Source organism: Cinclus cinclus, chromosome 6 (assembly GCF_963662255.1).
Source record: "Cinclus cinclus chromosome 6, bCinCin1.1, whole genome shotgun sequence".
NCBI lineage: Eukaryota > Metazoa > Chordata > Aves > Passeriformes > Cinclidae > Cinclus > Cinclus cinclus.
Genome location: NC_085051.1, coordinates 45584239 through 45596720, shown reverse-complemented (window position 1 = coordinate 45596720; position 12482 = coordinate 45584239). Strand labels below are relative to the sequence as shown.

Genomic DNA, 12482 nt, shown 5'->3' with positions numbered 1-12482 from the left:
ATGGATCTTTCTAGACACTGATAGAACTGCCAGGAGAAAAGGCCAGAAGTTTCTATCGTGACCTCAGAGGCCCTCTAAATTACAAAGCAGAAGTATTTTGGCAGGTGTGTGAATGGATACCTTGAAGAAGTAAAGCAGCCTGTCCTGTCAATTGCAGTTGGGTCTCACTTATGTGCCATGTTAGGAAAATCTTAGGCATCTTAAAGCAAATTAATTGCTGCTTTACTTTAAGAAACAATTGTGTGAAAAACAATCACACTTAAAATTAGTTTTCACATAAAAGGCAGGTTGGCTATGAAAGTTTCACTGCAATGTTGAGCATCATCTGGAAGTTCACAGTTCATTCTCTGTTCTGTCAGTGGCTATATTGGTCTGTAAATCAAGCTGGGAATTAATTACCAGGGAAGTAAGTGTGCTGATACCATTGGATCCATTGAAGACTGAGAGTTCTGTACCTGGTATCAGACTGTGGTGTCAAGTATGTGCATAAGGGCTGCAAAATCCCCATCTTCTGAAGACAAGATTTAGAGAGTGAAGAAATAGTTTGCAGTTTGGCCACAGGTTTTAATACCTGTATGAAACCCTATTTTGGTCTGAGAGTCTGACTCTGAACATGCCACTTACTGACACAACAAAGAGTCAGCTGGAGGCAGAACCTGAGGTCATTTTCACCTTATAACAACTGTACAACTCAGAAGGCTTAAAACACTGGTCCATTAAGACCTTTGCCTGTCCTATAGGCATTAGCCATTGTAGTGAGAAGCGGATACCTCCAAGGCAGATTGTGACAGAATGTGGATTCATTTTCTATGGATGGTTAAATTCATTGGCATTTGAATTTGAAGACATCTTGGATTAAAAGCTGCTTTTTGAGTGGTGTAAAAGTCTGTGTTTGTCTTTACCGGTAGTGTGGGTACCAAAGGCATCTTTAGGTTAAAGTTAGCTCCAGCAATTATTCAAAGTCTTATTGAAATTTATACCATTTAATATGGTCTGTCAGAAGGGAATCCCATCTCAGTGGTACTAGAAAATCCAGAGTAAACTACTCCTGCTTTGTAAGAGATTGATTGATTAATTAGCTTTACGGTTTTAAATGACCATTTAAAATTCCACACCGATGTGTGAAACGCTGCTAACAGTCACAAATTAATTCTGAAATCAGCTTTTGCTTTTATGTGAAATCTTGAAATAGTATCTGACAATCATTGTGTACCATTTACCCCAATTCCATCATCCTTTAGTTTTCATTCAGAAGAACAAAAATGCACAGAAAAAGAGTAAAATACTGTTATTAGGATTATTTTTGACTTGCATTGAAAACTGTATCTTGACCTGCAGTGCGCTGAGTAATCCAGGCCATCTTGGGCAAGTTGCATTTATGGGCCTGTTTCCTCATGTGAATCTAATTTAGAGAGACAGAAGTAAACAACGTGGTGAACAAATGGTAGAACAGTTTAGAACTCATGGGTACTAAATCAGTGAAGTCCCTGAATTAGTTTTCTACACTTCCTTTTTTGTACAAAAGTTTTACAGCATTTCAATTCTTGCCACTTCTTGAAGGTGAGTATTGCTGCCTGCATTCCAGCATAGTATTCCCTGCTCCTAAAAGAGTGTGGCATCATGGGCATGTCATTGGATCTTGCCAACCATGATGTTTTGCCATGATGAAAATGGAGATAGATTTTGGTGCTTTTGCAGTGGAAGCATGTAAGTAGCAACACCTTCTTAATCAGTGAGGTCATTCTGAACTTGGAGCCACTTGCTTTTCTGGAGGGATGAGTAAAGAAGGGACTGTGTTAGTGTATGGCTGCTACTGCTGCCATACACTGTTCACACAGTGTACAGTGCTGTGGTCAGAGGGATTATCCTGGAAATACTGATTTGATTCAAGAAGATTTTCGGTGCTGATACACATAGCTTCAAATTCATGCATAGTCCTTTGCCTGTTCCTTTATAATCTGTGAATTGCACACAAATGCAAGTACGATGCTCAACCTAAACTTTAGTTCTGCAAACAGCTAATAAACAGTGCTCACAGAAAGGTTTTGGGTAGAAACCAGGAAACTGAGAGTCTTCCCAGCCTTGACATCCATCTTCTGGTTTCAGTACTGCTCATTGCTACTCAGTTGGTTGGTTTGATTAGAAAGGCGTGGCCTTCAGAAAATTTAGCAACACTGTGTTTGTGGGTGGTTCCTTTTAGGAGACTGAAGTGCTCTGGTAGAGATGTTTAGGAAGGTAAAAGCATGGAGTTTTGCTGTGTGCTTCTTAAAAAATAGGTTTTCCAGCATTGAAAACAATGTCTCTGATTTGGAAGTCTTTACTTATCTTCGTCTCTAAACATATAAGACCCAGACTAGATACATATATTCTAAGTTTAGTGGGAAGAGAAGTAATTCACTAAAGAGATCTACTTTACCTCTACACTTCCAACATTGTATGCCAATAAAATCCACTTTTTTAACTAATGCAAGTAGATAAGTGTGTGAGCAAGATACGTGTACAGGAATCAAGACCAAAAAAACTACCTTAATGACAGTCAGAAATTCTCCAAATAGGAGAAAATAGAACGTACTCTTTTGTTGGGACATTTTTATTGTACATTAAACTTGATAGCTGTAATGTGCTATTTGTACTGCTTATGGACAAGTCACTTACTATAACTGAGACAGCTTCCAGCCTAACTTTGATTATCAGAAAATGATAAATCATTGAGAGTAAAATGTTTCATGAAGCTATTTTTGCTGACAATTTTGTATCAAAGCAAAAAATAGGAAAAGACATTTTCATAATGTTTAAAATTTCTATTGCTGGATTTTGGTTGGGGTTTTGTTTTGATTTGTTTTACTTTGGTGTTAAATATTAAGCCATTAAAGGGATGAAATAAATTTGGAAAGAAAGCGTGTTTTTATGAAATATTTTCTACTTCTTTCTCTGTATTCCTTGTAATATTTTTAGAAAAAGTATGAGTGTGATAGGATTATCAGGATACATTTGTCTCCCCCCACCTCAATTTTTGTTCAGAGTAAATGGTTTGTTGGATGCATCCTAGATTGACAGTATGTAAGGGCTACAGAGTATGGAATTTAAGAGCTATAAAATTGTCTTTGAGCAGTAAAATACAAGTTGGGCAGATGTCATCAAATTTGTGCCTGGGATAAGATAGCTGAATAAAGTTACGCATTTGGCAGGAAACATTTGCTTTTGGCAACTTCTGAGGTTCCATCCACTATACATCAGCAGCAATTTCCTACTTTCAGTTCTTGTAGCCTGATATAAAGAATTCTGCTAAACACTGTACTGAGGGAAAGCTTGGCAGAAAAGAGGTGAAGCTGACAGATATTAGCTGAAACTCAGAACCTCTTGTCTTTAATGATTTCTTCTGTGCTACAAAAGCTGGTTCTGGGAAGAGAGCCCTGAGATCGATGCATGTGCCATATGATGACAGAAGAAGCAATGAACCAGTCTATCCCTACAGGATACGCTCACACATTCCACTTCTTTAAAATTCATCAGTAAATGCTGTTCTTTCTCCCCTACTAAGTATTGGCTATCTTGAGCTAGACAGTTTAATGAAGTGTATGTTTGTTTCCCAGATCACACAAAGAAAATGTTTTTTACCCAATTTACTGTTGTGATTGACAACAAGTCTCACTCCTTGATTATACTTAATTTATCTTTTGTGTGCCAATGTTTAACCAAGAAGTTAGTTTCCTTTTTTAGTGAGTTGTGTTGGGGTGTCAGTGTGTCTGGTGACTATCCATTGCTTCCTCGTTCTTTTGCGCTTCAGTTTTGCCAAACTGCTATATTGTTTGTTTGACAATCAGATCTTCAGGAAGGACCCAGTCTGAAACAGGTTTTTTGACACTGTTGTGAAGATCTTGGATGAGGTGGTTATCTCAACCAAAATGGAACTTGATTCACCTGCACACACCTGCAAGTAAGAGATCAGTGGTGCAGTCTGTTGAGAGATGTGATGAAGGATGTCCATAGTTGGAATAGTCTACTCAGCTAATGTGCACACAAAAGCATACTCTGGATTAAAATAGTCCTGCACTGGCTGTGATCATGTAGCGCTCTACTTACATTCCACCTAGAGACCCTGAGTACAGGCTATGAAACAACACTGGATTTTTGAAGGGTTTCTGTTGGATTCTTTTAACTCTGTGTGAACATAGTGCCTTGATGGATTCAGCTTATGGTATGCTCTCCTACATATCATTCTCTTTATTGTCTGTTAAACTGTAGCATGAAAGTTCACTACAAAAGGAAGATATTTATTTTTCCCCTTGGAGAATTTTAGAGGTGTGGTCTTGATTTTTGACATTGGGTGCATTGCTTTACTCCAGAGTTAGCCAGTGGAGATTCAGCTGGCTGAGTCTACTTAGCTTGTGAAATTCCACCAGAGCAGCATAAGATCCAAAAATAATTTCCCCATTCATGCAGCAGATTAGGGGCAGATTCTCAGTACACAGTTTACTCCAATGAAAGTTGGAAAGTTAAATTTCCTGACAGCAAAGTACACCCTTGAAAACATAGCAGTGATGAAAGTTGAAAGGTGAATAATGATTTTGTCGTTTCAGACTCTTTGTGTTTCAGTGGGAACATTTTGTGAAAAAGGAAACCTTCATCAAAGAGATGCACAGGTTTTCTTTTATTGTTTTCTTGAGCCGAGTTTCTCAGACATAAACGGCTTTCTGCACTTGCACAGAAAAGGTGTAAATTACATTTCACACTTCTGCCTAGGAATTGGGAACCTGTAACCTGCCTGACTGTTGGTTAAAGAAGCATTTAGAAGAGAGAGGTCAGGACTGTAAGGTGTTAGTCCAGATTGGCACTGATTGATGATATGGTTTGGAGTAAATTATCTTACCTCCACACCTTGAATCTTCAATCTAAAATATAAGTATCTCACCTCAAAGTATGGGTTTGAAACATAATTAAAGCTTGTAAGGTGTAAATGTATCTTTGGAATAAAAACACCACATAATTTCTAGTAAATAATCCACAACCCTTCAAAAGCACCAAGACGTATAAATAATTCCTTGAATATAAGTAGCTATCATACAGTCCGCACAAAGGCTGGAAGACTCCGGGTACCGGGGACAGTGTAATAGCAGTTTATATACATAATCTTTTCAAAATCAATTAATTAATGTTATTTTTTGCAAGGATAAGTTTTGATGGTTTAAATGCTGTAAGTAGAGATGAATGAGCAAGAAAGATCAATCTTACTATCGCACATAGGTAATATGGATAACTAGAAATTAATACCTTTTACTACTAAATATTTTAATCCTGCTTTTCATTTTATGTTTACAGTGCTGCAGAAGGTGATTTACCAGCAAGTTGGGATATTGGGGTTTTTTTTTAATTTATGGTTCCCTATGTTTCCTGAAAGGATACATTACATAGTCCAGCGTCCTTCTTCAGCGATCCCTTGCATACAACCTTTCTGTTTGTCTGAATGATGTAGTGCTTTTGCTGAATCATAATTCAGAGACCAAGGAAACAAAACCAAAAATCAGTAGCAATAAGACTACTGTTGCAAGATGAAATAGTTATTGAATTCTGAGTGACAATTTCATTATACAGAGCTGTGATGTACTTTAGAGAAAAGTTAGAACCACAGAATCATGGTTAAGGCCTCTTCTGGCCCGATAGTCTTATTTAAGCCTTTCAGTGAGTGATGGCACGAGGCACAGACTGGCCATGATTGAAGTGAATTTAATAGGCAAGATGAGAGACCAATAGGGGAAATTTTCATAAGACAACAGACTTCTTTGTTTTCTATTTTTACAAACATTTGTAACTTCTTGAAGGGAATATACAGAGAAAGAGAGAGAGAGAGAGAGAGAGAGAGAGAGAGAGAGAGAGAGAGAGTGTGTGTGTGTGTGTGTGTGGGGCAATGTTTTAAATAACTTACAAACCTGCAAAGGAAGGAGGGGTTCCAGTGAGGGTGTCAATGTATAGAAATCCTAAGTTGTGAGACTTGGAAGTGTATTAGATATAGGTATAGATACATATATAGGAGTGCAGGGAAAAAAGGAAACTCTGAAGAGCTAAAGAAAGACAGGAAGCTATTTTTGAGAACTGGTGAGGAAGTAAACAGGATGTTCTAAAGGAATAATGGGAGTTGTCAATAAGGGAGAGAGTTGGCAAAGGAAAAAGAATAAAATAAGCATCAGTTACCTCTGCCAGCAGACCAGGATAATTGGGTAACTGTGGAAAGAAGATTTTGGGCATCAAGGAGCCTGTTGCTCTCTTTTTGCAGTAGCACTTTCAGTATGTTTGCTTTGAAATTTTACAGTGTATATTTAGATGGTATCCATAGCTAAGAGATGTTCTGTGCATATGCATAAATGTTTCATTTCAGTATAAAACTATGGTTTGTGTCATAGTGAAGAGAAAATTCACAGATCTTTCTCAGTCAAAACTCCTGGTTCCTTTCTTTTAATGGGACTTTGTAACCATAGAGAAACCATATCATGTAGCACAGTATAAAATCTGTCCCTTTTAAAAGTTCGTTGGAATAACCATACCCTTTGGAAATTGTGTTTTTATTGATCTTCTGGTATTCAGCACATTCATCTGTTGCTTTGAATTTACCACTTACCTTTGCATTTTAGGTTAGCCATATCCTTGAGCAGACTGCTTTTCTTTCATAACACTAGTGTCTGAAAGTCATACTGTTGAAACAAATACAATAAGAAATAAAGTTTTTTTGAGTTTTAAGATTGTAATGTTCCTCTACAGTATCTACAAACCAGAATATCAGAGCAGCAAAAGCCTTAGAATCTCCCCTGAGTGAAAGAGGCTTGATTGATTCCTCATAAACTAGTGATGAAGGAAAAAGTGTGTAGAGTAGTGAGGTATAAATAGCAAAATCCAATTTCAAAATTATTCTGGTCATTGAAAGCTGACCCAAGTTTTTATAAACCAGGTTCTGTAATTTTATCTATTTGAGGCTGTACTTAAGCACCTAAATATAACTGACCTGTTCTTCAAAGGTGCTCAAAAGCAAGAGTGGGTGTAACGCAGTGACAGGATTTGATCAGGGGAGTGATGTGCTCTCACAAGCAGGAGGAAGATTATTTTCCCAGAACTAATCTGTGTGGTCTGGAGCGAAATAAGGTGAGCACCAGGACAGCAGGAGGGGAGGTGTCGATCTGGCTTGAAGTTTACAGGAAGTTGAAGTGTACCTCAGCAGTTTAGAACTAACATACTTCGGGGCCTATACTCCTCTGCCTCAGAATCATATTTTGGGGTGTGAGTATTTAAAGTTGGGCATGTGACGTGTATGTGTTGATTCTGAATATTTTTTCTAATCTCTACGTAATTTGTTTAAAAACAAATTCTGTGGGTTTATATAAAGTGATACGGTTTACCATTTATCTTATATGTGTTTCTATAAATATCTGTATGTTTAAAAATAATATAAGAAGAGTAATGTTCATCATTCTCTTTTTGGACATTCCCTGTGGGGGAAAGTTATGGTATGAGTGATGACTTATAGTAAATAGAATGTGTGTTAACTGGCTGGTTGTGGATATTTAAGAAGTGAGTTCAGGTGGAGGCTGTAGCAAGGTTACTGTTCCAGCCTGAAGGGGTATCATAGCAGTGCAAACAAATGCCTCTACAAGCAAGTAGGTCCTTGGTAAAGCCTTAGTCTAAGAGCTGTATTTGCTGCTCCTGCATCTCACTGTGAAGGGGGAAAATCCTGAGACTTGCTAAGGACACTCTTGCTTTGGTGGTGCCTGGGTAGTGCTTCTCTGCTACTTGTTCAGCTGTCTGCCCTGGGCTGAGCAGTGTACAGGAACATGACTGGATAGAAGACAAGTAGATTAAAATCTTGTTGGCCAGAGCTGCAGTTTTTGATGTAGAGTCAAGTTGAATGGCCCAGTGAAATGGCCTGTCTGTAGTGGTCAGTACCTACGAGTTTGGTGGCATCAGCACATGATGGGTGAGGGAGGCTGGCTGTGACCCAGCCTTGTGTGGGAGGCACGGGGCTGCTGCCAGGCTGTGTGCCAGGGTCATCAATGGCCAGAGATGGGGCCTAATTAGTGCTATGGAGATAAGGCCTTTTTAGCCTCTTCTCTTTCTCTTCCTGGCAAATACATATTTGTAGTTAATATTTTGTTTTGCAGAGATGGGGGGGGAAAGATACTGCTCCTCAGAAAGTAAACTGGGATGATAAAAAGCTGTCAGCTGTGATGTGCTTGTGTTCTGTTATCTGTAAGGAGCCATTGTTTCTTTTTGTAGACAAAATAGTTAAATCTGTACTCATAGCTGGTCTTGACTCTTAAGTACATGCATTCGCAGCAGAACAGCAATTACAAAACAAAAGTGATTCATTTGTACAAGGAATGATCTGCAGCAACTAGGTCAGACAGTGGCTTTGGCAAGCCATGTTATCATTGTTTGACATGAAAATAACTTTGGAATTAGAATAGCACTCAGAAGACTCAAGGCTGAGATGTCCAAGGTAAGCAGTGTACTGCACGAGCCTCTCTAATGGTTTTTCAGTACCTTGAAAAGCTTAAGTTCCACATTTTGCTCCCATATTTTTCTAACTTCCCCTTTAGAAGAAAAAACATTCTATGTTTTGTTTTGTTTTGTTTTTAGTTCCTTCGGGAGTGATACAAAATGGAGCTCGAGTACTGAGTAGAGGAATATTTCCTGGAGCCAGGCCATTGCCAATCAACCCTATAGGGAGCATGGCTGTCGCAGTAAGGTAAGAGTGCATCATTGTGGGATCTGTATGAAATAAGTTAGTATTTTGCAGAAAGTGTAAAATTATATGTAAGCTCTGGTAAATAGGTATTTTGCTACTTGCCAGTGCTTCTGAGGTTCTAAATGAAATAAAACTGCCACCTAAAATTCTTGGGGTATCATCTTTTGCAAGATAGTCATGGCATATCTGTCCGTTGCGCAGTGGTTTGTGAAAAGCAGTTTTATTTTCAGGAGCAAATTGCAGGCAGTTTGTGGTGAGAACCTCCTATAGTGGCCTGTTTTTCTAAGTGCAAATGCTTTTCCCTGCTCTTCCCGTCTCTCCTTTTCTTAAAGACTTTTTCCAGGATTAAATACCAGAGAGAAGAGTATCAATAATATTCAAGCAAATCCTGAAAGCTATTTGAACATACAGCTGTCATTTTGTTCTCGACTTAGATCTTTGTGAGGCAGTTTCTTTCAGTACAGTTTTATTTCAAGGTTATACTGAAACATTCAAGGGTAAAATGTTGTTTAAGATACTCAACTATCAGGAAGCAGGGCAGTAAGAGACATCTAGTGATGGCAGTAGGAACTGTGGTTCAGTGGTCTGTTTTGCTTAAAGCAGTGCTGGTTTATTGGTGGAAGAACAATTTGCCTAGGGTGTAGCTCCATTTTCAGTAAGTCACGAAAGAGATTAATTTGGTCAAGTGTACTGCCATTGCTCTCCTCTTTCAGAACTCTCAGTATCTGCAAAAGCTATTTCAGCTCAGGCAGTTGGGTATTCTGGGTGGGGTTTCATAATTAGTGCTGACTTCACTTTACTGTGCTGTTCCAATTGCACTCTCTCTTCTCAGGAAAGGGCTGCAAGGCAGCAAAATAAAGTATCTTGGTAGGTCTTATTCTGTTACTATTTACATGCTTCTTTTTTTTTTATCCCTTTTCAGAATCACTGTCTTGCCCTTTGGGTGCAGTATTTCCATCCAGTAAATGGAGAGAAATACAGAGAGAGCCTATGACATTCATGTACTCTTGGTGCTTAAAATGCATAGAGGGGAAGACACTAATTGAAATAAAATCCATATTTTTTGATGAGCAAGTTCTTCAGCTGCTTTTCCCATTTGCTATGCTGGAGGGATGCAACCCCAAGGGTCATCCTCCAGAATTCTGGAGAGTTCCTTGCCATCTCTCTTTACCACAGCTTGGCCTTGCTAGCAGCAGGGGTCAGCTCTCTCCACCAGCTTTGCCACTAGCTTTACCCAGGACTTGTATTCTGCTCCAGTGGGGATTGCAGAGCCATGGGACTACCAGATCATTAATTATATGTAATTTTTATGAGGTTTTCAAGCTAAATGGAGCACATAGTGGTCTGAATATTCTCTCTGGAGTTGTACAAATCTGTATTTCCTGCTTAGACTCTGTTTCATAATCAGAATTGACTCACAGAGGAGACAGAACTGTTATACTTCCAGGCCACTTGAAAACTTACTTCTGTGTCGGCATCCTCAAATTGCTGTGCTGCAAAGCTGTATATAGTTAAATTTTATATGTTTTCAAAGAACTGTTTCCCATGCTTTTTTCCCAGCAAGTAGAGAACAGGATCTTGACCATCTACCTGTTAACGTAGAGATGGGAAATTAGGGATTTTACCCCTCCCTTGCTTATGTTCTTTTTGCTCTGTCTCACAGAAGAGCATTTATAATTAGTCAATGCAGACATTTCTAATTCTTTTTGTTCTCTTCTCCAGCCTTAGGCAGTATTAGAAATAGCTTGCTATGAATATATTCCTGATGTGCATAATGTCTGCTCATATTTAAAATCTCCTGCAACATCCCCTCTTTTAATTCTTGAAAGGCAGAGGGAAGCACAGACAAGAGGCTTTGAAAGCTTTTGAGAAGTTAGAGGACTGTCTTCAACAGAGCAAGTTCAGTAGGCAGTTTTGTCTTGTTTCCCTCAGGGATAATATGATTCAGATTTTTTTAGGAAGAAGATCAATCTGGATTCACAGTGCCTCTTAGAACATCATCTCGTCCTCTTAAAACTGTATACTTCTGTTATCAGTTCCTGTTAAAATAGCACTGGTCTTTTGTGGCAACCCCTTTCCTCAGATATACAAGACTAAATAGGACCTGTCGTGTTGAGCTTTCATGGCATCTCATGAGAATAACTTCTGCTTATAATGTGCAGGAAGGGAAATTTCCCACAGCATCCATGCAGCCTTTTTTTGCAATTTTAAGAGTAGGTGGATTGCTCAGATGGAGCTGTCATTCCTGTACAGAGGATGATGGTCCAGTCAGGCTGGCAGGGGATGTTTTTGGACCTGTTTAGGTGCAGAAAGATTGATTTTCCCCACTAGTTTTTACCAGAGGGAGGTCTGGGCAGCCATGGCATATGGTGCAGTCTCCTGTAAGTTTTCTGCTGAAATTATGTTCTTCTGCCTATATACTGAGAAGCCTATATACTGAAGAAGGTAGTTCTTGTCATTCTCATAGGGGACTATTAGCATTTTTGTAGTAGCAGATAGTTGCAGAATAAGTTAAACCTCTTAATTGTTTTTCTTTAGTTACTGTATGTAGGAATCACAGGTTCTTCTGTAGGATGCTGGTCTTGCTGTCTGAGCTGTTTATTTCATTTTGTGTCCTGTTTCCGCAATATCTTAATGGTCTTTGGTTTAGTTGTCCCCCAAGCTGGTGCAAATAACTTGCAGTATGTTGTTGTGTTGTGCAGTGCCATTAGTGCCAAAACACACTAACAAAAAGTTTGGTCTTGGGTTAAATTTGCAGTTGTAATTAGGTGGGGTGTTTTAGCTAATCTGTTTTTCAGAAAGGGGGCCAAAACTATATCATTGGACTAAGAAGCTGAAATCTGTGATTTCTGATGTGTTAACTCCCATCAATAGACAAGTTTACTGTGCTGCATATCTTGTTCCTGCACAAGGTATCAATGTGTTGCACTTCCCTTGTAATTCTATGTAATTACTTTATATTTTATGTATAAAATAAGGTACAATTGAATTAAGTACTTTGGAAAAAAAACCCTCCTGAAAATTATTTAACAAACATGACTTTCCAAGAATAAAGAACTGCAGTTGAGGAGATTATCATTATTTTGTAGTGCATTTGGCTTAAATTGCAAAAATAGGCCTTTCATTCCAAACTAATCTACAAATGGAAAGGCATCCCACACTATTTTTACTTTGAAAATCATCCTCTGGTGTTAAATCTCCACAACAGAGCATAATTGGATGTGTTTTGACAGTAGCTTTTTATTTACTTTATTCACACCACTTTTAGCTTGTTTACTATCCATATTTTCCATGTAGTGGCTGACAAGTCTAAGACCCACCCAAAAACAGCAGGGAAAACAACGCTTCAAAGCTGCACAGTGTGTAGCATGTCTAGCATGAGATCCATCATATTTTGGGGATATTTTTGGCAGACCATATCCTTGTATAGTTCCCTGAGAGAGTCTAAAAGCAAATGCAGTGATAGTCTGGATATGCAGAAAAGAAGATACTGACAAACAGAGGTATTCAATGAAAGCAAGCAAAGCCAGTAGTTCCTTACATGCAGCAAGGAGCTGGTTGTGAAATTGAGCTATTGCTCTTCCTATCATCGTCCACTGGAAAATATATTTTAAATGTTTTCCTAGGAGGACTTCTGTGTTGCTTTGGTAGGAACAGTATCTGTCAAAGTGGTCAGTGCACGTGACATTGACGTGTCTTGGCAAGGTGCACGAAGCTCTTACCGCATGTAATCACCTTCCACAGGAGTCAG

General features: G+C 38.7%; 1 protein-coding gene across 3 annotated transcripts in view; it reads left to right on the top strand.

Moving 5' to 3' along the window:
• The window catches only part of FOXN3 (forkhead box N3), a 132912-nt gene that overhangs the window by 106840 nt on the left and 13590 nt on the right, over nucleotides 1-12482 (top strand). For all 3 annotated transcript variants that reach the window (XM_062495449.1, XM_062495448.1, XM_062495447.1), the window contains one exon: nucleotides 8623-8731. In XM_062495449.1, coding sequence (XP_062351433.1) covers nucleotides 8623-8731 — 109 coding nt within the window. The remainder of the gene's footprint in view (nucleotides 1-8622; nucleotides 8732-12482) is intronic.